This window comes from Callorhinchus milii, unplaced genomic scaffold, assembly GCF_018977255.1.
Source record: "Callorhinchus milii isolate IMCB2004 unplaced genomic scaffold, IMCB_Cmil_1.0 Scaffold6, whole genome shotgun sequence".
NCBI lineage: Eukaryota > Metazoa > Chordata > Chondrichthyes > Chimaeriformes > Callorhinchidae > Callorhinchus > Callorhinchus milii.
Window position 1 is genome coordinate 4,092,413 of NW_024704747.1, and position 25,368 is coordinate 4,117,780.

At 41.6% G+C, this 25,368-nt stretch overlaps 2 protein-coding genes across 4 annotated transcripts; one reads left to right on the forward strand and one right to left on the reverse strand.

Annotated features, from left to right (window-relative positions):
- Positions 1-2,694: 2,694 nt before the first annotated feature.
- On the reverse strand, positions 2,695-7,427 carry LOC103180457 (spermatogenesis-associated protein 24). Of its 2 annotated transcripts, none has more exons than XM_042336413.1 (6): positions 7,276-7,427; positions 5,678-5,743; positions 4,944-5,074; positions 4,332-4,402; positions 3,726-3,828; positions 2,695-3,637 (listed from the first exon to the last, which is right to left on the reverse strand). In XM_042336413.1, exons 1-6 carry the CDS (start codon positions 7,372-7,374, stop codon positions 3,514-3,516), a joined length of 594 nt encoding a protein of 197 aa, XP_042192347.1. In that variant the 5' UTR covers positions 7,375-7,427; the 3' UTR covers positions 2,695-3,513. The 2 variants fall into 2 exon arrangements, with proteins under 2 accessions (XP_042192347.1, XP_042192346.1); XM_042336412.1 differs by lacking the exon at positions 7,276-7,427 and adding an exon at positions 5,890-6,075.
- An 813-nt stretch (positions 7,428-8,240) lies between these two features.
- On the forward strand, positions 8,241-24,810 carry mmadhcb (metabolism of cobalamin associated Db). Of its 2 annotated transcripts, XM_042336508.1 has the most exons (8): positions 8,241-8,360; positions 11,009-11,047; positions 13,197-13,341; positions 13,907-14,124; positions 15,374-15,482; positions 15,951-16,081; positions 22,346-22,432; positions 24,216-24,810. In XM_042336508.1, the coding sequence occupies exons 1-8, from the start codon at positions 8,256-8,258 to the stop codon at positions 24,420-24,422; spliced, it is 1,041 nt and encodes a 346-aa protein (XP_042192442.1). In that variant the 5' UTR covers positions 8,241-8,255; the 3' UTR covers positions 24,423-24,810. The 2 variants fall into 2 exon arrangements, with proteins under 2 accessions (XP_042192442.1, XP_042192443.1); XM_042336509.1 differs by lacking the exons at positions 8,241-8,360; positions 11,009-11,047 and adding an exon at positions 12,912-12,981.
- Positions 24,811-25,368: the final 558 nt, after the last annotated feature.

Sequence of the window (25,368 nt, forward strand, 5' to 3'; positions counted from 1 at the left end):
CCCAAAGATTTCACATGGAATAATGACTTGTTGACTATAAATTAAAGACACGAGTGTTGTTCTGGGATGATTTCAGCACAGTATGCGTTGATAGAGTTAGTGAATTATACATCAAAGAATCTAAACCAACTAAGCACACACGTTCCTGGCTGGAATTCCAACTTCGATCTTCCCAATTTTTATAACTTATTACGAGTTCTGTTTCTCCCAGCTTCTCTCTCCTCGCAGAACGGTTAGGATCACATAAAATATACAAAATATACTTTACAGTATATTCTGTGAAGCCCTTTGCGATGTCCGAATGAGGTAATAAGGCGCTATATCAAATGCAAGGATTATTATTATTATTATTATTATCACATAAGGTTGAGTTGTGTTTATGGGTCAAAAAACTAAGTAATGAAGAACTTTGATGTCAGAGGTGCAACATCCAAATCTAATGTAGGAAGGAAAAAGTCTGAAGGATGTTACTGTGCAGAATATCTAATCTAGTTTTCTTAATGGTTTTCTAGGATGGTGTGATACGGACAGGCATCCCATGTTCAAAATCCTTGTTCAAAACCCTTGTTCAAAACAACAGTGTGCCTCCGTGACCCAGGGAGAGGAGGGGGAAAGATAAGATCGGCCAAGGTTCCCATTCTATCAGTATCCAGTTACCCTCGCTGCAAAATTGAGTACGTGGGGAAAATAGATGAAAATAGGATCAAGCTCAGTCATTGGGCTCTTCTGATATCAGACAGCACTCACTGAATTTGCTCCCGTTCGAAAAAAACACTGGATGCTATACTACGCACAACTTTCAAGTGACATATTTGTAAGATATTAATGCCGAAATACCAGATATACTGCATAAAACCTGATCTTGCCATGCATGCCAAGCACGGATCATAGAGGAGCTGGACAGAATTTCTACGCCGTCTGCTGAAGCGATGCAAGTTTGATTATACAGCGGTTTTACTCCTCTCCAGGAAGCTGGGCAAACAAATGCATAATTGTCAATTATCTACACAACTCGGCTTGTTTTCAAAGGCCGGCTCCTCTGCTAATCTAGGAAATTTGCAGTTTATCCTACGCCGTAGCGATACAGCAGTTGACGTAGAAATACTGCAGACACAAATTATGTCGGGAGTGAATGGGAGTGAAACAGTCAGCATTTCCGCAGTGTACTATTTCACTCGTCGATTCAGAGCTTATAAAGACAATGACTTTGCTTTGACAATAATCACTTCCGAAGTTGCCTGATGTGGGACAAGGCGTTGAAAAAATACCAAGTACCATTCCGTGTAGGAAACACTGCTGCGTTATTTTGTAGCACATGCTGCCACCTGGTGTAAAACCTTTGCGAAGCGACAGGCTTGTGGTAATCTCCGTTCCATTCATACAATAATAATAATCCTTGCACTTGATATAGCGCTTTTCACGTCGGGAGGACGTCCCAAAGCGCTTCACAGAACACACAGTAAAGTGAATTGACTGTATATTTGTCGGCGAACGCGGCAGCCAATTGCGCACAGCAATGTCCCACAAACAGTCGTAGATTGAAAATGATCAATTTATTATTGTTTTGGGGTTTTGGAGGGATTATTATTAGGCTCTGTGTGGAGTAAGGAAACTTGCCCAGGTTTCGCCCTCTGCCTGGAATTGAACTCAGGTCTCTCGCTCGCAAAGCGAGTGCTCTAACCACTGAGCTACAGGACTCCAACTTTTCCATTAAGAAAAAAAACATGATTCACTGGGAGGGGAGTCAGTGAGTCTGTGAGTTGGATACCCAGGCAAGAATGAGCACACCAACAACAACAACTTGCACTTATACAGAGGGAGAGATTTCCGGAGTTTCTGGGCGTAGTAGCTGAAGCCACTGCCAATTGAATTGAATTGAATTGCGCAGCATTTGAATGAAAGACCACAATACCTTGGAGACAGGTCGAGAAGACGTTCAAAGACTGAGTGGAAAATTAATCACGGACTCATCAGACAAAAGCAAAACATAAAACAATGGGAACAGGTAGGAGATCAATAGAAAAAGGCAGAAGCTTTAAGCAATCACAATAACCCCTGCATTTAATATAGAGTCTGATCCATGTTGTCAAAACATCTCAAAACTCTTCACTGAATTTTACTGTAAAGGGTATTAATCACGTGCATTTAGAAAGCTTAGGTTTTTGCTAATATTGATTGCATAACACAACACTGAGAACACTAAGTGTCACCCATTCAGTATGTATGAGCGGGGAGGAAAATGTTGCAGTGAATCCTGTCAAGCGATTAAAGACAACTCGATGATATGGAAAGGCACTATTTGAAATGCAAAGCTTATTATTATTATTAGGGTGATATTGACCATGCACTTAAATCATGATTTTACTCATTAGTTAAAGTCAACCTTAAAATAAAAAATGTGTATGTGAGGTGAGACGTGGTAAAAACCCACAAAATAAACAGTTAATCCACTTTACAATATAATCTCTGAAGCGCTTTGAGGTGTCTCAAACGCACACTAAATAGGAGCTTGTATCTGGAAACTGCATTAAATAATAAACCTTATAATAGTAAGCCTTGCAATCTTTATCACATCTTTGAGACGCCTCAAAGCGCTTCACAGAATATACTGCAAAGTGAATTGACTGTATATTTTGTGGACGAAACACGGCAGTCAGGCTCCACCACTGTTAAGCGCTCTGAAATTCTACCCTGCAAGTTGTTGGTGGTGGTGTTGCTCTTGTATGCACATCGTAAGTTATCCCAGTTATGCATCTCCATCTCCAAAGCAACAGAGGATAAATGTATAAGATCTGGAACCAATCTTTTTTTTAATGTAAAAAATGTTCGCATAAATATCTTTAAAAAAATCATTCAAAGATGGTTAGGCTACACTTGATAACTTTTACAAAATAGTAAGCTGGTTGGAAAATATTAGAAATTAATTTGTGTCTTCAGTCACAATGGTTTGCTCATTAATGCAGAACAAGAGGCCTCGCTGGTCTTCAAGGTGAATTTAAACCGTTATTGAATGGACGGAAACTGCTAAAATATGCAGTAGCCCTAAAAGGAGCACTGTGGTTTGATCTATACTGCCCGGGCAGGTCAGACAGCTACATAAAGTATTCAGAAGATTCCGGTATCTAAAGTAGGTTTGTTTCTGGATAATGAATGAATGTGGACAGTTATGGGAAGTGTCACAGACTTCGAACTGACTCCACATGAGACCAAAGTGTCTATTCCAGCTTAAAACAGCCACTCAAAAGGTAGAAATGCCTGGAATCCATCCAATCTCCACCACGGGTATATGATCCTGGCAGTACTTCTTAATGTCTTCTGACCAAGTCTGTAAAAATATTATGACAGCCCCCAAATCTCTGCAACGTGAGTTCAGTTGCTCAACTCCCAGCTAATCGCTGCACGTCTTAAAGCTCAAGGTGAAGACAAATACTTGCTGAGGGGTATAGTTCTGTATGCCACATCTAGTTTTGTTTTCAAAGTGTTTTGCTGGTTCGATCAATGTTTCTAATGTTACTATTGTTTCTTCGAAGCACTGAGGGATTTGATGGACATTTTCTTTGTTTTGGTTTTGGTTTCCAACACCCGTGCTATGTAGGCATCTTGCTGCTTCTGGATTTCAAACTCATTCGTTTGTTTCCTGCAATACAGAGCGAGAAATCAGTACCTTTACAGCGGAAGAATGATTTCCAAGCGCAGTAAATTAGAATCCACCTGCACACACTCACCTCAAAGCTTCTTTCTGTTTCGAAAGTAGGTGACAAAGGTCTTTAATCTGATTATCTTTGGTAGTCAATATATCCTCTTGTTTTTCCATCTGATTTTCGATTGCTAAAAGGAAAATATATACTGTATAGTTGGTTTGAAATAAAAAATCTGTTTAAGAAGCTAACTTCAACAGGGAGTTTCCCTGAAGTCATTCGCTTTGTGGCTGTTTGTGGGACAATGCTGTGATCAGATTGGTTGCCGCGTTTACCTACAAATACAGTCACTACACATTACAATAAAAACGCCAGACGTAAGTCACTATATAAAATAAGTGGGTTTTTTTTTAAAAACTTCGCAGAAACTGGAATGGAGGATTCCAGTTTTACCAAAGAATGGCTCTAATCATAACAAAAATGCATCCAACAATGAAAATCACAAAATCATGTTAAACTAATTCATAAAGTGAAACGTTAACATGGCAGCCCTCGGCTGATCATTGACAACTGGAATGCTAATGGATATATTTTTAAAATCCAATTCAATTTGCAGAAGATGAAACTTTTTAAACCTACAGTAAGTACTGTACTGTTGTATTGTACTGAAACACAAGTTTCGGTGTGACTCACCACTGCATTTAGTTATTAACTTGTCGTTTTTCGTGGACTCCTTCAATGCCTTGTTTTTAATGCTTTCCAAGCTTTGTAAGGAAAAAAAGAAAACCGCAGATATGTTTACAATGGGATACGATAAAGAAAACAGCTCTGAAACAAGGCCTTATTCACTAAATTAGGCTAAAGCTCGTCAGTGCTTGTAGGATATTAAATTATGTCAAGTAAAGGCCATGTTACGTTCCTCCCAAAGTGCCTTGAAAGCTGAGTAAAATAATGAATTGCAATGGATCAGAAACTAGAACCCTGCAATCCAGAAATGTATTTACATGGAAGGAAAAAAATCAAGCAAGTGTCAAAGATAACATTTGTTAAATAACATGATTCAATTGTTTTCAGTGACCCTGAAACATAGTTAATGGGGGTGGGGGGGGCAAGGCGGAAGAGGAGAAATGAGCATCTTTTGCAGTTCTCATCTCTATTCAGGTTGCTACTGGAGAATATACCTGTGCGGTCATTAAATGAAGACACGGTAAGACCAGGTACAGCGCATTAAGTTAAAATCCTACACAAATTCTATAAATTCCAAATGGTAAACCAAACGTTCAAGGAGCACAAATAAAAACGTACGCTTGTTCGAACGCCTTCTTTTCCCTTTCCAGTTGCTTCATTAGAACCTCTATTTCGCCGAGTGCAAATTGCAGCTTTTCAGACTCCTTTGAGAGTGAAGCTTTAGTTTTAGAATGCTCAAGTTTTTCATCCTGTAAAGGAATTTCAGAGTTAAAGGAGTGGGGAACAAAACTACACTCTGTTGAATGTTGTTCGAAGTTTGCAATACAAATGAGGAAACTAATCCTTTGCGCATTGTACTAATCTGACAATATGAATTTCTAATAGATACTGGAAATTCTGATGTTAAGTAGTGACATACTCGCTCCTCTGGAAAAGGATAACTAGCTTAATGTAGGATTTGTGTTGCGCAATTCATTCCAGTAACCAGAGATGTGTCACCCAACCGCTGGGAATGCCACTCTTGACGCAATCAATTTCAAAGCAGAGAGTCCGCAGGCCAACAGCAATTCAGACAAAATTCCTCAGTGACAAATGCCTTATTAACAACGAAAACAACAACAACTTGCATTCATATAGCACCCCTCAGGCAGGGCAGTGTCCCAAAGCCCTTGAGATTCCCAGGAATCTCATTGAGAAATACCCCAATATTCTTTAAATTAAACAAAAACGAAGCATTTCAGGAAAAATACTTACCACCTGCAAACGAGAAAATTCTCAACCCTGGTGCAAGACATATAAGAAGAAGGTACCGTTTTCCTAACCAATTTCTACAGCAGCTGTAAGGTCCTCACCTCTAACTCTTTCACAAGATCTTCAAATTCCATTCTGCCGACTGAGTCCTTTTCATGCTGTCTTATCTAAAAGTACAATGCACGGGAATTAATTCGAAATCCCCAAAGAGCTCTTTATTGACATTAGCAATTTTGTCGAACGATGAGCAGAGTTGGAACCGCGCTGACGAAACCACGAACGCGGGCAAAATCATAAAGGCATTTCACGGCACCTCACAGAGAAGGAAAGGAGCGCAGAGACGCCTCAAGTCTTCACCAAACACAACTCGCACCACGTCGTGGTTTTTGCAAACTATGCCGATTCGGGACGACGGTTTACGCGGCATGTTTCGGGTCAGGGAGCGTGCCTCAGAGCGCTTTCGCGCAACGGATTAAGAAGTCCCCTCGGATGGGGGAAAACGGTTGAAAGCTCGGTGGAAGAGACGGGTCTTAAAGAGATTGGTTTGCGGGTGGAACAGGACCATTCCAAAACAAGGAGACCGGACCCCTGGAGAACAACAACAACAACAACAAGATTCCATTTATAAAGCGCCTTTCACGTCAGGAGGACGTCCCAAGGCGCTGCACAGTTGGGTCATGACCCGAGCAGGGGGGAAATGGTCAGGGTGAGGGAGGGGAGGGAGGAGCGAGGAGGGGGGAAATGGTCAGGGTGAGGGGAGGGGAGGGAGGGAGCGAGGAGGGGGGAAATGGTCAGGGTGAGGGGAGGGAGGGAGCGAGAAGGGGGAAGAGAGTTGAGAGGGGAGCTGAAGGCTGAAGGTCAAAGAGAAAGGTCTTGAGACCGGCCTTGAAGGAGGAAAGGGAGGAGGCGGCGAAGGCACTGGGGGATGGAGTTCCAGAGCCTCGGGGCTGAGAGGCTGAAGGCCCGACCACCGATGGTAGGGCGGTTGGGGCGGGGGATGTGGAGCAGACCAGAGCCAGAGGAACGGAGGGTACGGGCAGGTAGGTAGGGGGATAGTAGGTTGGAGAGGTAGGAGGGAGCGAGGCCGGGAATGGCCTTGTAGGTGAGGATGAGGATCTTGAAATCAATCCTCTGGGGGATGGGGAGCCAGTGGAGGCGAGCGAGGGTGGGAGTGATGTGGTCCCGAAGCCTGGTGCGGGACAGTACACGAGCTGCAGAGTTCTGAATGAATGAGAACATATATAGATATATATATATACATAATATATACGCACACGTCACCCAATGTCGCTTGCCCAGCAACACAGAGACTGTACTTGATTTACAGCAAAGCACTAAAAATACATATAGTGCACAAAACAATATAGGAACAGGAGGAGGCCGTTCAGCCCTTCGAGCCTGTTCCGCCATTTAATTGGGACGTGGGCTGATTGATCTGTCCCTCAACTAGTCCTTTCAATTCCAATTACCCTTGGATTTGACGTGGCGCCTTGTCACGTCTTCAAGACGTCTCAAAGCGCTTTATCAATCAATCGATCGAATCGATCGATCAATCGATCGATCCATCAATCGAATCGATCGATCGATCAATCGATCGCAACGGGGGCTGCGGTGAGGGAGGGGGACTCGGGCTCGGCGGCGGGAGGGAAGCCGCCCTCCGGCTCTCACCCCCCCCCCCCCATCCCCCGTCTCTCGTCACCTGGATCTCCAGCTTGTGGACCATCCGCTGCTGCGCCAACACGATGTCCCGCAGCTGCCCGTGAACCACCAGGTGAGTCTCCGCTTCTCCGCCCTCCATCGTCCGGCCTCCCGGGTCAGCTTTACCCCCACCGCGACCCCCCCGCCCCGCGACCCCCCGCCCCGCGACCCTCGCCCCAGCCCAGAGAAACTCAACCCCCCCCCCCACCCCCCACCAAACACTACACAAAGTAGCCCCAATCGTTACGCGTCACCTCCTGTGGGGTAACGACAGCGGCACTTTAGTAAAAGTTTAGTGTTTATTCTTATTAATCCTTTTGAAACTGTGTAAGAAATGGTCTCCAAAGGATGAGGGGGTCTCCAAAGGATGAGGGGAGTGGAGGGGGGGGGGGAGAGAGGGGGAGAGTGAGGGGGAGAGTTTGCGGAGTTTTTATAAAGAAGGCTTTTTGGGGCCGTTTTTAAATTAATTTTTTTCGGGTTTTATTTTCCCCCAAAAAAATATATATATATAAATAAATATATGTATATTTTTTGATTTGAGAAAAAAGTTCAGCAAAAGCCTGTAATTAATATTGGGAGTCAGGACCGTCCCCTCCCTCCCTCCCTCCCTCCCTGCCCTGGGCCCTGACCCTCCTCTTCCTCCTCTTCCTCCTCCTCGACGTAAGGCAACGCAGGCTTTGTTTTGCTGGGAGCAACGCTAGGCCGCGTTGCCAGGCGCCGGCTCTGGGCGGGGCTAAGGCGCGTTGCTAAGCGCTGAGGCGGGAATGGGCGGGTCGCTCGGCAGCGCGAGGGGGCGGGGCGAGCCCCGTTGCTAGGCGCTGGGCGGGACCGTTGCCACAGAGACCGTTGCCATGGCTGGAGGATGGGACGGGACGGGACGGGGAGGAGGAGGAGGAGGCGGCGGCGCGCGGCGACGGCTGTGAGAAGGAAGGCCTGGCGCGCGCTGGTTTGCCCCCGCCGGGCCCGAGACGCGGTGACGCGATGCGACGCGCGGCGTGGCGTCGCGCGGACGGAGTGACGTCGATCGGTCTGGCGACGAGGAACGCGGGAGAGGGGCCGTGGAGGAGCTGTGGCGCCGGCGACAGAGTGAGTGAGGGAGTGAGAGGGAGGGAGTGGGGGGGGAGGGACGCTGGGAGAGGGAGGGAGGGAAGGGGGGAAGAGACACGTCAGCGGGATCATATTATTACAGGGCTTTATGTATACCCTCCCCCCCCGGCTCCAAGCAGAGCCTCGGCCTGTCAGTCCCGGCGGAGCCTCGGCCTCTTGTTGACAAACAGTCCCCCCCCCATCAACCCCCCCCCCCCTCCCTCCTTCCTTCCTTCCTTCATTGCGGTGTTCAATGGTTTTGCAAATCAATGTCATTGGGACTCCCCATCTCTGTATCCGCCCCCTCTAACCCCCTCACTCCCCCACACCCTCTCCCCTCACTCCCCCCACCCTCTCCCTTCTCTCCCCCCACACCCTCTCCCCCACAGCCTCTCCCCCCTCACTCCCCCACACCCTCTTCCCCTCCTCCCCCCACCCTCTTCCCCCTCTCCCCCCCTACCCTCTCCCCCACACCCTCTCCCCTCACTCCCCCCACCCTCTCCTCCACACCCTCTCCCCTCACTTCCCCTCCCCTCACTCCCCCCACCCTCTCCCCCCCCCCCACCCTCTTCCCTTCTCTCCCCCCTACCCTTTCCCCCACAGCCTCTCCCCCCTCACTCCCCCACCCTCTCCCCTCACTCCCTCTCCCCCCCACTCTCTCCCCTCACTCCCCCCACCTTCTCCCCTCACTCCCTCTCCCCCCCACCCTCTTCCCCCCTCTCCCCCCTACCCTTTCCCCCACAGCCTCTCCCCCCTCACTCCCCCACACCCTCTCCCCCACCCTCTTCCCTTCTCTCCCCCCCCACCCTCTCCCCCCCCTGTGATGTAGTCGATTCCCAGGTTGCATGTTGTTCCGCAGTGATCTTCATCTGGGACCTGACACTGACATTTCCCTTTATGACTTTATAGCAATAATAATAATAATTATAATTAATCCTTGCGTGTGTTACGGCGCCTTATCGTGTCTTCGGGGCGGCTCGAAGCGCTTCGCGCAGAATATACTGTGAAGTGAATCGACGGCGGCGGCAATAATTATTATTATTATTATTACTTGCCGCTCGATAACCAGAGGCGAGTGGGGTCAGGAAACTTGCCCCACGTTTTGCCCCCGACTTATTGCAAAATCTGAGTTACGTCAAACCTGCTTAGAATATAAACTCTTGAACGGGACTTGGGCAGGTGTACGACTTGGGTGATTGTATGATTTATACAGATCAGACTTTTGCGAGGTTCATTGTAATTGTCTTTATTAATAATAATAATAATAATCCTTGATTTGATGTCGCGCCTTATCACTTTGTTGCGATGTCTCAAAGCGCTTCACATCATATACTGTAAAGTGGAGTGACTGTAGTTCAAATGCCCCACAAACAGCCATGTAAGTGAGTGAGTGAGTGACCAATTTTATTTGGGGGACTGTTGGCCGAGATACCGGGAGAAACTCCCTTCTCTTTTTGAATAGTGCCATAGGATCTTTACGGTCTACCTGAACAGGCAGACTTTGTTTAACGTCTCATCTGAAGGATGCCACCTGTGATAATGCAACGCTTTTTATACCCTTGCTCCGCTCTACTTCTGCGACCTCCTATCCCCCTACCATCCTGTTCGCTCCCTCCTCTCGGCGGGCGTCTCCCACCTCGTTCGCCCCACTATTGGCGGGCGGGCCTTCCGCCACTCTACTCCCACCCTCTGGAGCTCCATCCCACAGTCCCTCCGCCTCGCCTCCTCCCTTGTCTCCTTCAAGACCCACCTCAAGACCCTCCTCTTCAACCATGCTTTCGATCACCCTGCTCCCCCCCACCCTACACCTTCCCTGATCCCGACCCCCAGCTCAGGTCCGAAACTCTGTCTGTCCAGCATCCTCCCGACGTGAAAGGCGCGATACAAATATAATTTGGTTGTTGTCGTGGCTTACAAACAAACTTCTGTTAAGTGTTTACAAAACACTTTAAAGCACTGGCTTGTATGCCAGTTAATAATAATAATAATAATCTTTGCATTTGATACAGCACCTTATCATTCCTACGAGACATGTCAAAGTGCTTTACAGAATAACTGTGAAGTGTAGTGACTGCATATTTTATGGGCGAAACTTGGCAGCCAATTACATACAGCAGTGTCCCACAAACAGTTGTGGATTGAGTGACCAATTTTTTTTTTTTAAGCAATTATTACCCCTGGAAAGCGATCCACCGATCGACTAATAACCGGGTTCCTAGTTACTGCTAGATAAACAGACGTGTGGAGTAAGGAAACTTGCCCAATATTTCGCCCAGTTTACAAAAGTATTAACTCTTAAGACTCTACCAACACATAAATGGATGTGTTAAAGGATTTTTCCGATTGGAAATTGCACCCAAGCTACCAAACTCTGTTTCGGTTTTAAAACAATGATAACACCTTTAAATGAAGCCCTATTTAAAGAGTATCTCCTGACTGACTAACCTTCGTCATTTACTTCATTGTTGTTTGTGAACATTGTTGTGTGCAAAATTGGTTGTCTCGTTCCGAATTGACAAAGCTACAAACTTTGAAAAGCTAAAGTTTGCTAAATATGCTAAAGAAACTCGCTTTGCTCAGATTTTATCTAAAGTTTCTGATATGTGTAATCAAATTCCTGTTGCTCATTTTGTATTTCTCTTCTTTAGCCTGGACGATTGAGGCAGAAACGTCACAAGATGGCCAATGTGAGTTTTGATCTATTTTGTTGCTTTACTGGGTCTTATGGCACGAACAGCGTGTGACGAGGGGTGACATTCCTAAACAAAAATACTTTTTGTGTGATTTTATCATAGTTATATTTAAATTAAGACCTAGAAACCAATTCAAATGTGCCATAAATAAATAGCGTACGCTTATCCTGTCACTACTATGACTTAAGACCATTGGGTCTAAAATCATTTATGTAAACATTGTGTAAAATGTTCCTGAGCGTACTTTGCGCTTAGGGTAATGGTGTCCCGGTTTTGTATCTTAGCTGAATGCCCCTCCAAAAAGCTGAATTATGTTTAGACCTCCCCCCAAAAAAGAACAATGGCGAAAAGTCTGTACATCAGCACATAGTATTCTCATTATGAGATATACCAGCCAATTGTTAAGTCAGTTGAATTAGCCAAGGCTTGTCTGTTCAGTATCCGGAAGATCTCAGACTGTTGAAAGTCATTGGGCTTCTGGAAAGCTGTCACATTTAATGTGAGCACCAGTTTATATGGCCTATAATTGTTAGGGAATTTTTATTTCAGTTAATCTGTTGTTTGACTACATTTGAATAACTGGTTCAAAAATATCTGGTACTCCTTACCCGTGAGTGAATGAGATTGAGATCCTGTTTTGACGAGAATGCTCCTTTCTGTGTGGGGGGGAATAATACAAGTCTCGTCCTTTATTGTTTTCGGAACCAGTTTATTGTTATGTATTGTAGATTTAGCGTTTGTGTAAGCATGTAAAATGAGCAAGTTCAGTACATTCAGAGATAACCGTCTTGCCTTAATGAGAAACAGTTGTGGCAGAAAAATAAGTGGTACAGACTCTCAACCGAGCAATATCATTGATACTCAGAGAATGGTGAATAGTAATGCAGTGATTGTATTTGAGTACATAGAACTCTGAAATGTGGATATGCAATTGTAGTGTGAAAGTATAGTAAAATGCAGATGCCTACTTGCATTGCCGTGCGAATACAATTGATGACTGCATTCACTTGAGTGACTTTTTCTAGTCCGTCTCCAAATAACTACTATTGATACATTAGATAACTATTGCTAATGTTGACACTGGTACCCACCTCAGAGCTCAGTTCTCTATCAGCCGGTCTAATGCCAAAATAATGAGACTTTAGACCTTAAGGACATGTCAAGGAAAACAAAGTTCAAAAATAGACGTGAAGATATTTTTTAAATGGATTGCTTTCAAGAACAGTATCCTGAGGAGATGAAGCATTCCTCCCACTCCCCGAACACCTTCATTAAAATGGTTTTCACTGTTTTCTATGTGCCAGAAGAGTTCCAACTTGTAAGAAACACTCACTTTCCTTTTTTTCTAAAAAAATCACAACAGAGTCCTGGGGGTAAATCCGCAAGGGTGAAGCTCTACTCTTGAGTGGACAGAACCTTGTGAACATCACCAAACACAACATATTTGTTCTTATTCTCATACAGCCTATTTGGCAAAAGTGTGTAGTTATTTATTAAGCTTCATATTTTCAAACGTTTGGGGATTTATTCATAATTGATTTCGCCTTATTCTTCCCAAATAGTTTTCCTTCCATTTGCATTGACTCTGCCGGCTAGAACCATAAATATTTTACTTTACTGGAGTTTTTCTTCCACCCTTTAACAGTAATTTTCATTGTATTCTGTCATGCTTTCCTCATTGACATCTATATTTTGTTTCTGCTTTAATTGGTGCTTTTACTACTGCGTACTTCTCCATTTTCCCCTTTTCTCCTTGTACTCTTTTGCTTCCTTCCTCCCATCCCCAGGCTCATGCCTAGGAGAGCTGATTAATCCACATGGTATGAGAAATACTTTGACCCTGTGAGCAATCTGTGCTTCGACTTTCTTTGCACAATTGGGGGACACCAGGGGGACTTCACCACAAAGCATAAATGGAGCACAGGAAGGTTTGCATTACTACCAAAAATTCCCATGTTGTTTTATGTACAGTATTTATGTCCGAGGTGAATTGTCATCTTTATAGATTAGGGCATTCGATTACCTTTTAGCCATTGTCTTTACTCAATAAGAAATATTGTTTGAGTTTATTTTAAGAAAGAGTTCTTCTTTTTAACAATTTTTTTTTAGCTGTTGCTTTTAATTATCTGTTCTGTTGTTAAAGGTGCTCCGTAGCAGAGCCAGGCTAGTGACGTATCTACCAGGGATTCATATATTGGTCAGGAGGATCGCCAGCGCGAGAACATTTTCCACAGCAGGCTCTTCTGGATCCGACGAGTCCTATGTTCCCATGATACCACCCGATCAAGGTAAAGAGTCCCAAGTTATTTCGTACTGAAACATTCAAGGAAATTCATGGGAGGACTGTTGTTACGGATTTTTGATTGTTTAAACTGGAAGTAATAACACCAGGCTTTGGACTTTGGTGTAAAACTGGAATAATACAGTGGATCCACATTATAAAGTAGTGGTTGAGAGGGTGGGAGGTAAATAAAATCCCGACCCGCCTTATAACACAGCACGATCGTCAGTCACTGCTTCCAATTCTTGAAGCCGTTGATCACGTGACTGGTGACGCCATGACACATGGGCGCAGAAGGCCGGTCACTCCGTACTAAAGTGACGTCAGTGGTGACCTTCTGATCTGGAAATTGTCTGGTTTTTTTGAACACACTGGAAGCCAATTTCCCACCTTATAATGCAACATGTTATACTGGTACTGTTGTATTTATTATTAGCGACTTCTGATAACCAGCTAAACACTAAATGCATCAGGCTGACTATTATAATTGGAATTGTGCATTTTGGGGGTTCCTCCACATCAATGTTAAAATATTGTATCTCATTGCACTGACTTTAATTTGGTATCTGCAGGTCTTCGGACTGTATGGCCCGATGAAAAGATGGGGCCATTTGGGCCTCAGGACAAGAGGTTTCAGCTGCCGGGTAACGTCGGGTTTGATTGCCATTTAAATGGCACCAGTTTTCAGAAGAGGAACCCACTGCACAAAACCCTCCCAGATGTTCTAGGAGCCCCGTTATCCAGTGAGAAGCACGAGTTCATTCTTGCACAATTTGTTAACGAATTTCAGGCAAGAAACCAATTTCACATTAGATTTTAGCTGTTAACTTTTCATGCGATATCATTCAATTCTTATTTATTCATATCTTATTTGCTACATTTGCATGAAGCAGTTAATATCGACGTGTATCAGAAAATGAAGCAACAACAATAATAATTATTATTAACATCGGTTTAAATTCTCTGATAAAATAGATCACAGGTATTACATAAACATGTCTTAATTGGATTTTAATTTTCATAATTGTATTATTTTCTATTATTTTTCTACTGTCAAATGTTGTTGAAGTCTTATTAGATCAAGTACAGTATTGTGCAAATGTGATGCTGATCATTCGTGCAAATGTTTAAGATCGGTGATATTGGAATGACGCATGGAAAATATACTTTTAATATTTCAGAGAATTAACAAAATAAAAGTTTATATATCAGCCAACAAATTAAGAAACCATTAAATTAATTAATTTTTTTATACTTATCAAAGAGAATACTAACAAAAGGTTGGAAATTATTGTTAATCAGGGTTAATTTTATTAATCGAGCTGCAGTATAATGCTAATTTAGATGGGAGTATTTGTTACAGGGGACAAATAACAGTATATCTCGGAAGCTTAAGGAGAATAAGAGTTCAGTTTTGGGAAGAATGTTTACTAAGAAATAGCTGTTGATGGCTGACAGGAAATAGGAGTAGGAAAATGCCATTTGCCCATTGAGTTCACTGCCACCAAAGAACCAACCGAAATAATAATCCTTACATTTGATATAGCCCCTTATCACAACCTCGAGACGTCTCAAAGCCCTTCACAGAGTGTACTGTAAAGTGAATTGACTATATTTTGTGAGCAAAACGCAGCAGACAATTGCGCATAGTAGCGTCCCCACAAACAGTCGTGGGTTGAGTGACCAAATTATTATTTTTTTTTATGGCACATCGTGTCTGTGCCGCATATCAATCCACGGTCCATATCTGCAGATAACCCCTAATCAACCTCCAGCCTTATCCCGTGCTTCTGTATCTGTTCAATTTTCTTTTGAATGGAGATAATATACAAACCAGATCCTTGTTGCATTTTGTGATTTGGGTAATTTCCCTCCATATTTCTACAACAATTGATGAGGTGTGTATTTGTAACAAGGCTGACGTGAACCTTATTAGAGTTATAGCGTTGTCTTTTCAATAGAGTAACAATGGTATACAGGTTGTTTATTGTGATCACATTAGCAATTGTAGGAGAATAAAACTCTCCCTTTGATTTCAGGGAAATGAAGTTGAACTTCAACCACAGCAAATAACCAATGCGGAAACTTACTTTGAGAATGCAGTTGTGGAGTGTGCAATACAGACCTGCCCAGAACTGCTACGTAAAGGTCTGTCTCAATCACCCATTTTGAATTTAAAATAAAACTTTTTGTAAAAATGATTAATTCTAAGAAAATATATCCTTAGCTTTAAAGTTTTTTCATGTCTAATAGCCTACTAGAGACTGGCTTTGTAGAATAGTGAGTTAAATGTGCATTTTAGAAACCTTTAGCATTGAGGGAACATTGATTTCAGTTTTGAGATGTTTCTTGCAACAATCTATTCAGCTCACCTCAAAGCCCTAACGAGTAGGATCATTGTTATTGATCCAATTTGTCTTGACTTCTTGTGCTTTTAACACCTTTCCCAAGTTTTTAAGTATCTCCCTTTTACACAACTCAGTTAATTTTGCCTCTCCAGCCTTCTGGGGCAGAAAACTCTACATAGTAACTGATGTGAATACAGTGACAACATGTTAGAATTGGTTAGTATTGCTTTGACGTGAAAAGACTTGATTTGTTCAATGTTCTTCTCAGATTTTCAATCGATGTTTCCTGAGGCTCCAGTAGCTGGACTCACGGTGCTCACTGTTACCCAAAGGACCATCAATGATATGACTGTGTGGAGTGAGGACGTAGAAGAAGAACGAGAAGTACTACTGGAGAAAGTAAGAAGTAATAGAATTGAAACGTGACAGCTTTTTTTAATCGAGAACCTCAGTGAACCATCAAGTCCCATAATGTAATAAATCACCAAGTTTGGAAAAAATAGCAGGATAAAGAAAAAATGGTTGGATAGGACTAAAGTTGTGGTTTAAAAGCCAGTATTTTTTTTAGGACGAGGAAATGAGTTCTAGTCTTCATGTCCTTAGAAAATGAATTTGTTTAGGAAACCACGTATTGAGGTTTGATTGCAACGCAGTAAAGGTTTATTTGACAAAAGTATGGTTGTGATGTATGCCAATATAAGAAGTTTTGGAGGAGCAAGAAGGTAGGGTTTGGGAAAACTTGGGCTTTATAAACAAGTTGTTGAACGGAAAATAAATTTGTTCGGCACAAAAGAGAGAACCGAACTTCTGAAAGGATGCTTTCTAATGGCAAAGGTGTGAGAATTCCATTTGAGATCAGATGAAATAGTGATGATACTAATAGAAGATTAAGTGTGGAGTCGTTGAAAGACATGATAGCTGTTTTTTTTGAATAAAATATCATTGTGAAATTGAACAAGTAAAATTCTCATTGCCCTGAACAAAGTGTGTCGAGAAGCACTGATTTAGCCAGTGTGCTCTTTATAAGAGCGTACTGACCACTACACAGGAATTGCAAGCTGAAAGAGGTTCACAACAGTATTAACAACTGTGGATGGATGAGGCCAGAATATCTTGGTAATGGGTCATTTAATGGCTGCCTCTTATATTTTAATTTATAAGCTGGAGCTGAACTTTTCCGACACTTCTTTATGGTAATGTTCAAGAAATTTAGTACCAAAATATGAGGATGCATTAAATAGCTCGGGTTGTTTCTAATGTTTCGCATTACTCATTGTAAGCGATACCTTTCAACAATAGTTATTTTTCTATTAACGTGTTACCTTCCTCAAACCAGTTTTTAGCAGATCGATTAAACTTAATGAATTGCAGAATTATATGAGAGATGCAAGCTATATATTTCGCCAACAAAGTGCAGTCAATCTACTTTACGTTATATTTTGTGAAGCGCTTTGAGACGTCTCAGCAACATGACAAAGGGCTATAAGACAATGCAAGGATTATTATTATTATTTTATTATTCGGCTGATATTCTTAAATATCAGTGACAATGTAAAACTGCAGAAATAAGATGTTGTACTCAATTGATTCAGTTTATCTTCTGTCCGACAGTAGATGGCGATGTTGTTGTAGGCAAACGTCTCTTGACTATTCTATGGTTACGAACGTTCGTCACCTGAAATACTGCAGTTGTATTATATTATATTACTTGACAATTCAGTGAATATATATTCAGCAAAAGTTGAAGAATAGCAAAGAGGAACATTGCCCTGAAATCCATTCCTATAAAGAAAAATAGCTGGGAACATTTAGTTCTAAGTAGTATTTATGTTAAAATGGGTTTCATAATTCTTTTAGCCTTGGTTGAAGACGCTCATTAAATTTGGTTTTCTAGTGCTTAATGCATTCTTTATGATGTAAAATTCATCAGATGGTTTAGTTGATTAAGGTATTAACTGGTTCAGATATGCTTCCCTACAGAATATAACCTAATAATTCTCAAACATGGTGAAGGAGCGAATACAGCAATGCATCTTTTTGACCAGAGTTAAATGACTTCTTCTGCTTTTAATTTCCTGAATGTGAAAAAAAAATGAAATGTATTCAGTTATTCAATACAAATGTTTCAAATAACCGCTTCAAAGTCATGTAAACCAAATCTCTCTTCTGAGTTAAGTTGAGGTCCTTCATCCCAACGTTATAGAATTTTTGCACTCCTTGCCCCCTCTATGCCCATCTCCAGATCATACCTACAGACTTGCCTCTTCAACCATGTTTATGGTCACCTCCCCTTCCTATATGGCTTTGTGTCAAATTACACCGTTGTTCAGTGCTCCAAGACGCTACCCCGTGTGAGGGGCACTCGGTAAATGCAAGTTGTTGTTGTTTATGCATGCTGTGTACATGATAATCTCTGTGCTGTATAAAGGAGCAAAAGGAACGTAGGTACAGGAAAGACATCTGTTAAAAGCATTTCTTTCCAATGGTCTGTGAACCATTTAAATTTCCTCAACAGAAAAAACAGTCCACTGAAAATACTGTTTTCTTCTCTTTTCTGCTGCCCCCAAAACTTCTTTTGAATTATTTTTTTCATCTTGTTTTACCATCTGGACCATCGATCTCTGTTTTGTAACAGACTACAATATGTTATAGTAACCAAAATTGAGGCTTTCTTTGTCGAATTATACAATGGTTTGTTTTGAGGACTAGTCATTATTGGAATTAAATGATCGATTTGAGTCTTTTACAAAAGAAGCAGCGGAGAGGTTAGAAGCAAGTTCTTCATTCCGAGGCTTGTGGTTTGGAATTTATTATTGTGATGGTTGAGACTGGATCAATAGAGTTATTCAAAAGGGAACAGAATAAAGATTCAAGCAGTAAAATGTTGAGGAGGAAAGAGCTGGAAATCTGGGATTGATAATAAATGGTAGCAGAACAGTGGATAATGATGAGGGTTCTGTATCGTCTTGTGTAAATCTTCCCCAAAGATCAGGGAAAGTGCAACAACCAAATCTAGTCTTTCCAATACATGTACATGTTGGTGTTGTGGAATCTGTTACAAAACCGCAGGTCTGCTTCTTTCACAGTAAGGTATAAAAGTGACATCGCACTAAGCTTAAATGAAGCCAAGCGCTCGTCTGGTACATGTTCTGATCAGAGCTAGTCCGCTGATATTATCATCTCCAAACAGAACCAGTGATTGCATTGAACATCTCATATTGAAAAATATATCGCCAAGTTAGATGTTACATAGAATTACATAGACTATACAGCGCAGAAACAGGCTATTCGGCCCAACTGGTCTACACAGGTGTTTATGCTCCACATGAGCTTCCTTCCCTTCCTCAATCAGTCTATCAACATAACCTTCTAATCCTGTCTCCCTCATTTACTTATCTAGCTTCCCCTTAAATGCATCCATGCTATTCGCCTTAACTATTCCTTGTGGTATCAAGTTCCACATTCCCACCACTATCTGGGTGAAGAAGTTTCTTCTGACGTCCCTATTTGATTTATTGGTGACTATTTTATATTGATGGCCCCTGGTTTTGGTCTCCATCACAAGTGGAAACATCTTCCCTATGTCTACCCTATCAAAACCTTTCATAATTTTAAAGACCTCTATTAGGTCACCCCTCGCCCTTCTCTTTTCAAAAGAAAAGCATGTTCAGCTTTTCCTGATAGGTATAACCTTGCAGTTCCGGTATCATACTTGTAAATCTCCTTTGCACCTTCTCCAGTGCCTCTGCTTCTTTTCTATAATATGGGAGTTAGAACTGTACACAGTACTCCCAAGTGTGGTATTATCAAGGTTCGATATACGTTCAGCATAACTTCCCTGCTTTTCATTTCTCTCCCTTTAGAAATGTACAAAAACACTGGCTGCAGAGAACTTCCCGCAGAATGGTTCAGATCTGGAATGTAAATCCATATTTGACACTAATTTGTACTCCAGCACAGTCTGTATTTTATAATAATAAGCCTTGCATTTGATATAGTGCCTTATCACATAGTTGAGACGTCTCAAAGCGCTTCACGGAATATACTGTAAAGTGAATTGACTGTATATTTAGTGGGCAAAACGTGGCAGCCATTTGTGCACAGCAGCATTCCACAAACAGTCGTGGATTGAGTCACCCAACATTTTTTTTGTAAAGGATTATTTCTGATTGTTGATTCCCGGCAGCATGAATGCTGTAGGGAATGAGATACGTTTTGTAGCTCGTTCTTGCGGATTTCAAATGTGCTCTGTTAGAAAAATGTTAACCGCAACAGTTTTTATAAGAATAGCTGAGCCCCAGACAAACCTTTTAGTGATTAAAAGCTCCCGATCTATCCCTACAATTTTTTTTAATCATAAATGCACGTCTAGTGAGCTTTACCAGTTGATCACTTTGCCTTGTTATGTGCAGTCTTCTTGGGTTTTCTTTCCCCCTTGACTTATTATGGCTGCTTTGAAAATGAAATCTGATCCAACATCAACAAGGTAATTTTTTTTTGCAGCTTGCTTCCAAAACTAATGTTTTTTACAATATTTTTTAATTTAGGGTAATAAAGGTTAGGGATAACATGAAACCGCTTATCCTGTTTGCTTAACCCTCCCTTAAGTACAGACAGTTCAGTGCCTCCAATGGCCCCCGGAGCATTGACGTTCAGTGTACAACAGGGCAAATTATAAGCAAGGAAGAGAGGGATGGCTGTTCGGAAAAGTGCCATTTTTACAGCTATTCTAGTTACTATCCTGTGTAACTTTATTGTAAGTGATGTGGAGCTCATCCGCACCAGCAAGGTCCCACGAGTTGTCATACTACTCCTTGTATTTGCTGCAGCGCCTTATCACGTCTTCGAGACATCTCAAAGCCCTTTGCAGAATGTAGTGTAAAGTGAATTGACTGTATATTTTTGTGAGAGAAACACGGCAGCCAATTGCGCGCAGCAGTCACGAGGTAAATTATCAATTCATCTTGATTGTTGGCCTCAACGTGGAGAAAAACTTCCTTCTCTTTTCCAATAATGTGTTAGGGTTTTTAATGTGTCATCTGAAGGATAGCGCCTCCACACTCCCCCAACACGACACCTCAGCCTTTGACAATGAGTTCATGGAGTGGTCTGTAAGATAAAGTAGGTGAAGTAACAGCTTTGTAATGTTATGCCTTAAATGAAAAAGGCTGCAGAAACACATCATTGCAGCGTAAAAGCTATCAACTTCAATCACAGTAGAAAACTTCTTTGAAACTTATCGTGTGTATTTGTATCCTGAAAATGCTGGGCCCAGTAGAAACCGGTAGAAGTTAATAATATTTATAATAAGCTTACAGTACAGTTAAGAGCTCAGCCCATGTAATATTTTGAACTGCTGTTGATTTCTGAGCAATTTTCTGTTTGCATCCAATAGAAAGTGGGTCAGATATACACACAGTGCAGTATCTATGTTTCTCGGTATTTCTCGGGTAAGTCTGCCTTGAATCTGATCAGACTTGACCTTGTAGAAACCATTTGAATTGAGCAGTTATCAGTCACAAGCTGTGCGTGTGGGAGAGATGAAAAATCACGGTGTGAACCGTGGTCAGTCCAGTACAAGACACTTGGCAGGTCCTATTGATTTGCCATTGGTAAATCAGCTGTAACTTATCACAGGAGTTTATGCTCTGACCTGCACGTCTCTCTATAGAATGCAATGTCCAATCTGGATTTGCAGCTGCATCCTAAATTCACACAGTGCAAACACTGCAGACTTTGCCTGTCCTTGAATAGTGCCCCTTATCCATTCCGGCTTCAAATGTAAGTGGACTTAAATCTGACAAGTGAACTTAATTTTCTTTTGATGTTCTGTACTGGGGAATAATCCAAATGCCATTAATACCGTATTACTGCACAGTTATCCAGGCTGTCTTTTTCTCGCCTTAGCTCTTATTTGGGGTGTTTTCTAATACTGGAGTGTTTTACTGTGTTTTCAATTTTTTTTCGATCAATGCAGCCAGTGGTGTCTAAGGTCCAGAAGTTAAATCTCAGATATTCGGATATGAATTGTGACTGTGAAACATGATTTAGACGAACACAAGATTATTCGTTTTGTTGTCTATGGATGAAATTAATTTCAAGCAGGCATGTTACCGATATTATTTGAACATATCAGTGTATTTGAACCATTCTTTTTGTTCAGCGCTGGTTCACTGAGCAAAGAATGACCTGATTATCTCAGATTATGTATTCTCCCCGAGTGGTCAGAACAGTTTTAGAGATGTGCTGGGTGAAGCATGAATCCTCAACATTCTGCCCCCGTGGTTTATTTTGAACAGCATGTGATTCTAATTCCCTTGAGAATGAACTTTGCTCAAACTAATCTTCTGCTAATGCCCTGTGTCAACTTGTTTATAAATTTGGGGGGAGGAGTGGGGGAAGGGAGGTCACATTAACGCCAAGTTTAAATTTAGGTTTATTTTCCATTTACAGCAAGAACAACTTTTACTTATATAGTGCCCTTCCTACAGAAAAAGTTTTAAACGCACCACTCAACAACTTACATTTCTGTATACCTTACACGTCACTCGTGGCTCACTGCCTGTTTACTGTAGTGCTTTGAGCTCAAATTGACAAAATTGCTGTATTTCGAACTGTCTTAATTTTGAACTAAGTGTTTTATTTTAATTATTTGTTTTACAGTTTATTAATGGTGCCAAGGAGATCTGCTATGCCCTGCGCTCAGAGGGCTACTGGGCTGACTTCATTGATCCTTCCTCAGGTGTCGCCGTAAGTGTCCTTGAATTCATGGAGTTGTTTATATTAGAAAAGCAGAACTTTCTTGTTAACAGGGACAGCAATCCTGCTTTAGCATTTCTGTTTCCCAGCAAACTCCTTTTTCTCACATCAGGGATGTGTTTTAATTTTCTCGCATTGGTCACTCAAATATATAAGGCTAAGATCTGAAAGGACTGAATAAATCCCACCACTACGATAGCCGTAAATACTATCAGGTCTTTGCTTGCGTGAAGAGAATTTTATCAGGTCCGAGGGTCTTTGAGGGATGGATGGAAAGGTATTAAGCAGACAACGAACACTGTATGTAACATCAACCAAAAAAAGTTGAGTCTGTTCTGCAGAATCTTGTCAACAACTACTTACGGCTGTTGTGTTTCCTACACCTCAAACCTGTTCAGTTTTAAGTAAGCTTCAACGAAAGGTCTAAAGGCTTGCGTGACATTAAGGTGAGCTGTTTTCAGCCATGCAACACTATAATACGGTTTACACTAATATAGTACCTTTAGCACTGTCTCACAGTGTTTGAGAATGCTGACTGGGCACCTGAGCTGAGAGTGGGGAGTGGAAAGATGATTCCTTCTTTCGAGCTGAAGTACTTTTTTGAATTATGTTTCTTTCGTATTTAAAGAATTAGCAAATTGATTCGCTAACCCAGTCAATTGACATCTCCCTTTGACCTCTCTCTCTCTCTCTCTCCATGTTGAGTTGTACTAATGTGACAGATGCAATAATGAGAATATCATGCCTGTGACTGTACAACACATTTTCCTGGGAATTGAGGTTCGAAGTGATTGTGCATTTGCAATCTTTTTAGACATTCAAAATGGCAGCCCGGTAGGGGAATGGTACCCCGCTTGTATTTCCAAGACGGGATTCCCTCGTCAATTAGACCCACAACTTTGTCTGCTTGATTTCAATGAATGTGCCGCTCAACCTACCCATAGATAGGTCAATGGCCCTCCTTTTATATGCATGTCACCGTCAATGTATTCTAGTGCTGTGGTGACAAGTTGGAGTCTCCATCAGTGAACCATGGATTAATATGCTCTGGAGAATAGCCCAGTCGGAGAGGATTGCGTGTAACTTTCTCGTGGAGCAATGAAGGTTTCAAAGAGTGTGTCACTTTTAATTTGCTGTGTACCAAAATCAGGACTTTGCTCGGTTAATTACCGATATATATGGGTATGAGGTGGGAACTTTCTTTGTGCTGAGGTGGGAACTTTCTTTCGAGATTCCTCTGAGCCTTTAGATTGTTTTCACGTATCATAATGTTAGGTTTTCTTCCTTAAAATTTACGGTTGAGGTATTGCCTTATCATATCCGAACTTCTTGAAGCTCTTCACACACAAAACAGCAAAATTGTTTTGCAGCAATGCCATGTCTTGCACCCACCGATGAGATAAATGAGAACTAATCTGATGTTTGCTAATGTTTCTCTGATATGATTTACTTCTTTTATCACACCATATCCATTCGCAACAACCATTGTGAGTGGATTTTAAGTCGTACCACTAGACTTACTAGAGAATTCCAGCATTTACGTGAATCTTTTCTGTCGTTTGTAATGCTCTTTTGTTGCCAAGACTGCCTATACCTCAATTGGCCACTTTTATCTGCCATTGATTACGTATGGCCAGTTGGCCAACATATTGGACAACTCTAAACTAAAAGCTATCGGAAAGATTTCTCTTTGTTGTCTGAAATGTCGGAGAAAAAAATATCGCCTTATTCAGGGATGCGTTTCATGTGTTTCAATATTTTTCTTTTCTTTCAGTATTTCGGATCCTACACAAATAAGACACTCTTTGAAACAGATGAACGCTACCAGCACTTGGGCTTTTGCATTGAGGATCTTGGCTGCTGTAAAGTTATTCAACACATGCTTTGGGGAGCCCACGCATTTGTGGGAAGTCTCTTCACAGATGCACCTACAGATTGCCTCATAATTAAAAAGCTACAAGGGGATGAAAAGCTGCCTTGATTTCAGCCTCTGTATTTTGCACTCGCCTGGAAGACTGAAAGCAAAGAACTCTATTGATGTGTTCTGGTTATTCACACGTGTAGTTTTAAAAAAGAGAGAGAGACGGTTGCTACAACATCATTAGCAGTGATATTTATTTTAGTTTAAACTTATTGATGCTGGAAAAAGGTTATGATCAGAAAAAAAGCCTCGAGGTGAACAATAACCTATTTATATATTCTATTGAAAGGAATTGGGAATGAAGTATCTGATCAGTAGACGCCCCAAGATAATTTTGGAAGGGTTCTTTGATGGCAGTTGACTCTTAATTTGTCGTTTGGTGCTGCTCCCAGTGAGGCAGCTGTCTGTATCTTTTGAAGAGATAATAAAATGCTTTTTCTAAAATTCACCTGTAATAGTTCAATTGATCATTTGTAATGTATTAAATATAGCTAAACTTGGGCTTCTTAAAAAAAAGGTTTTGCAGCTTATTTAACAAATTGCCCATGTTACTGAAGAACTCAAGAGAGTTCAAAATACAGAAAGAATCAAGCTTTCGTAAAATACAATCAATTGTTAACTGTAACTAAACTGTGCACGCACAATTGTTTAGACATATAATCAAGCCTAGTTAAAAAGCGTACGGAAATCTGCCTCAGGTTGGAATTTAATTGCAATGTTTCAATTCAGTTTAATTTAATCAGAATCTCTTGATTATCATCTTAAAAGATAACCCTAACCAAAGCTTAACGTTTCTCTGAAAGCTGTCCAGATCCAGTTGCATTGCATAGTTATGCAGGATTAGCCCAGCAAATCTATAATCTGCCAATTGATTGCTGTCATACTACCACATTGAATCCTGCCTGCACATCAACAACAACAACAAAATTAAATTTGTAAACCACCTTTCACGTCGGGAGGACGTCACAAGGCACATTGTTCATTTGGAGAAAATGTACATTCGAAC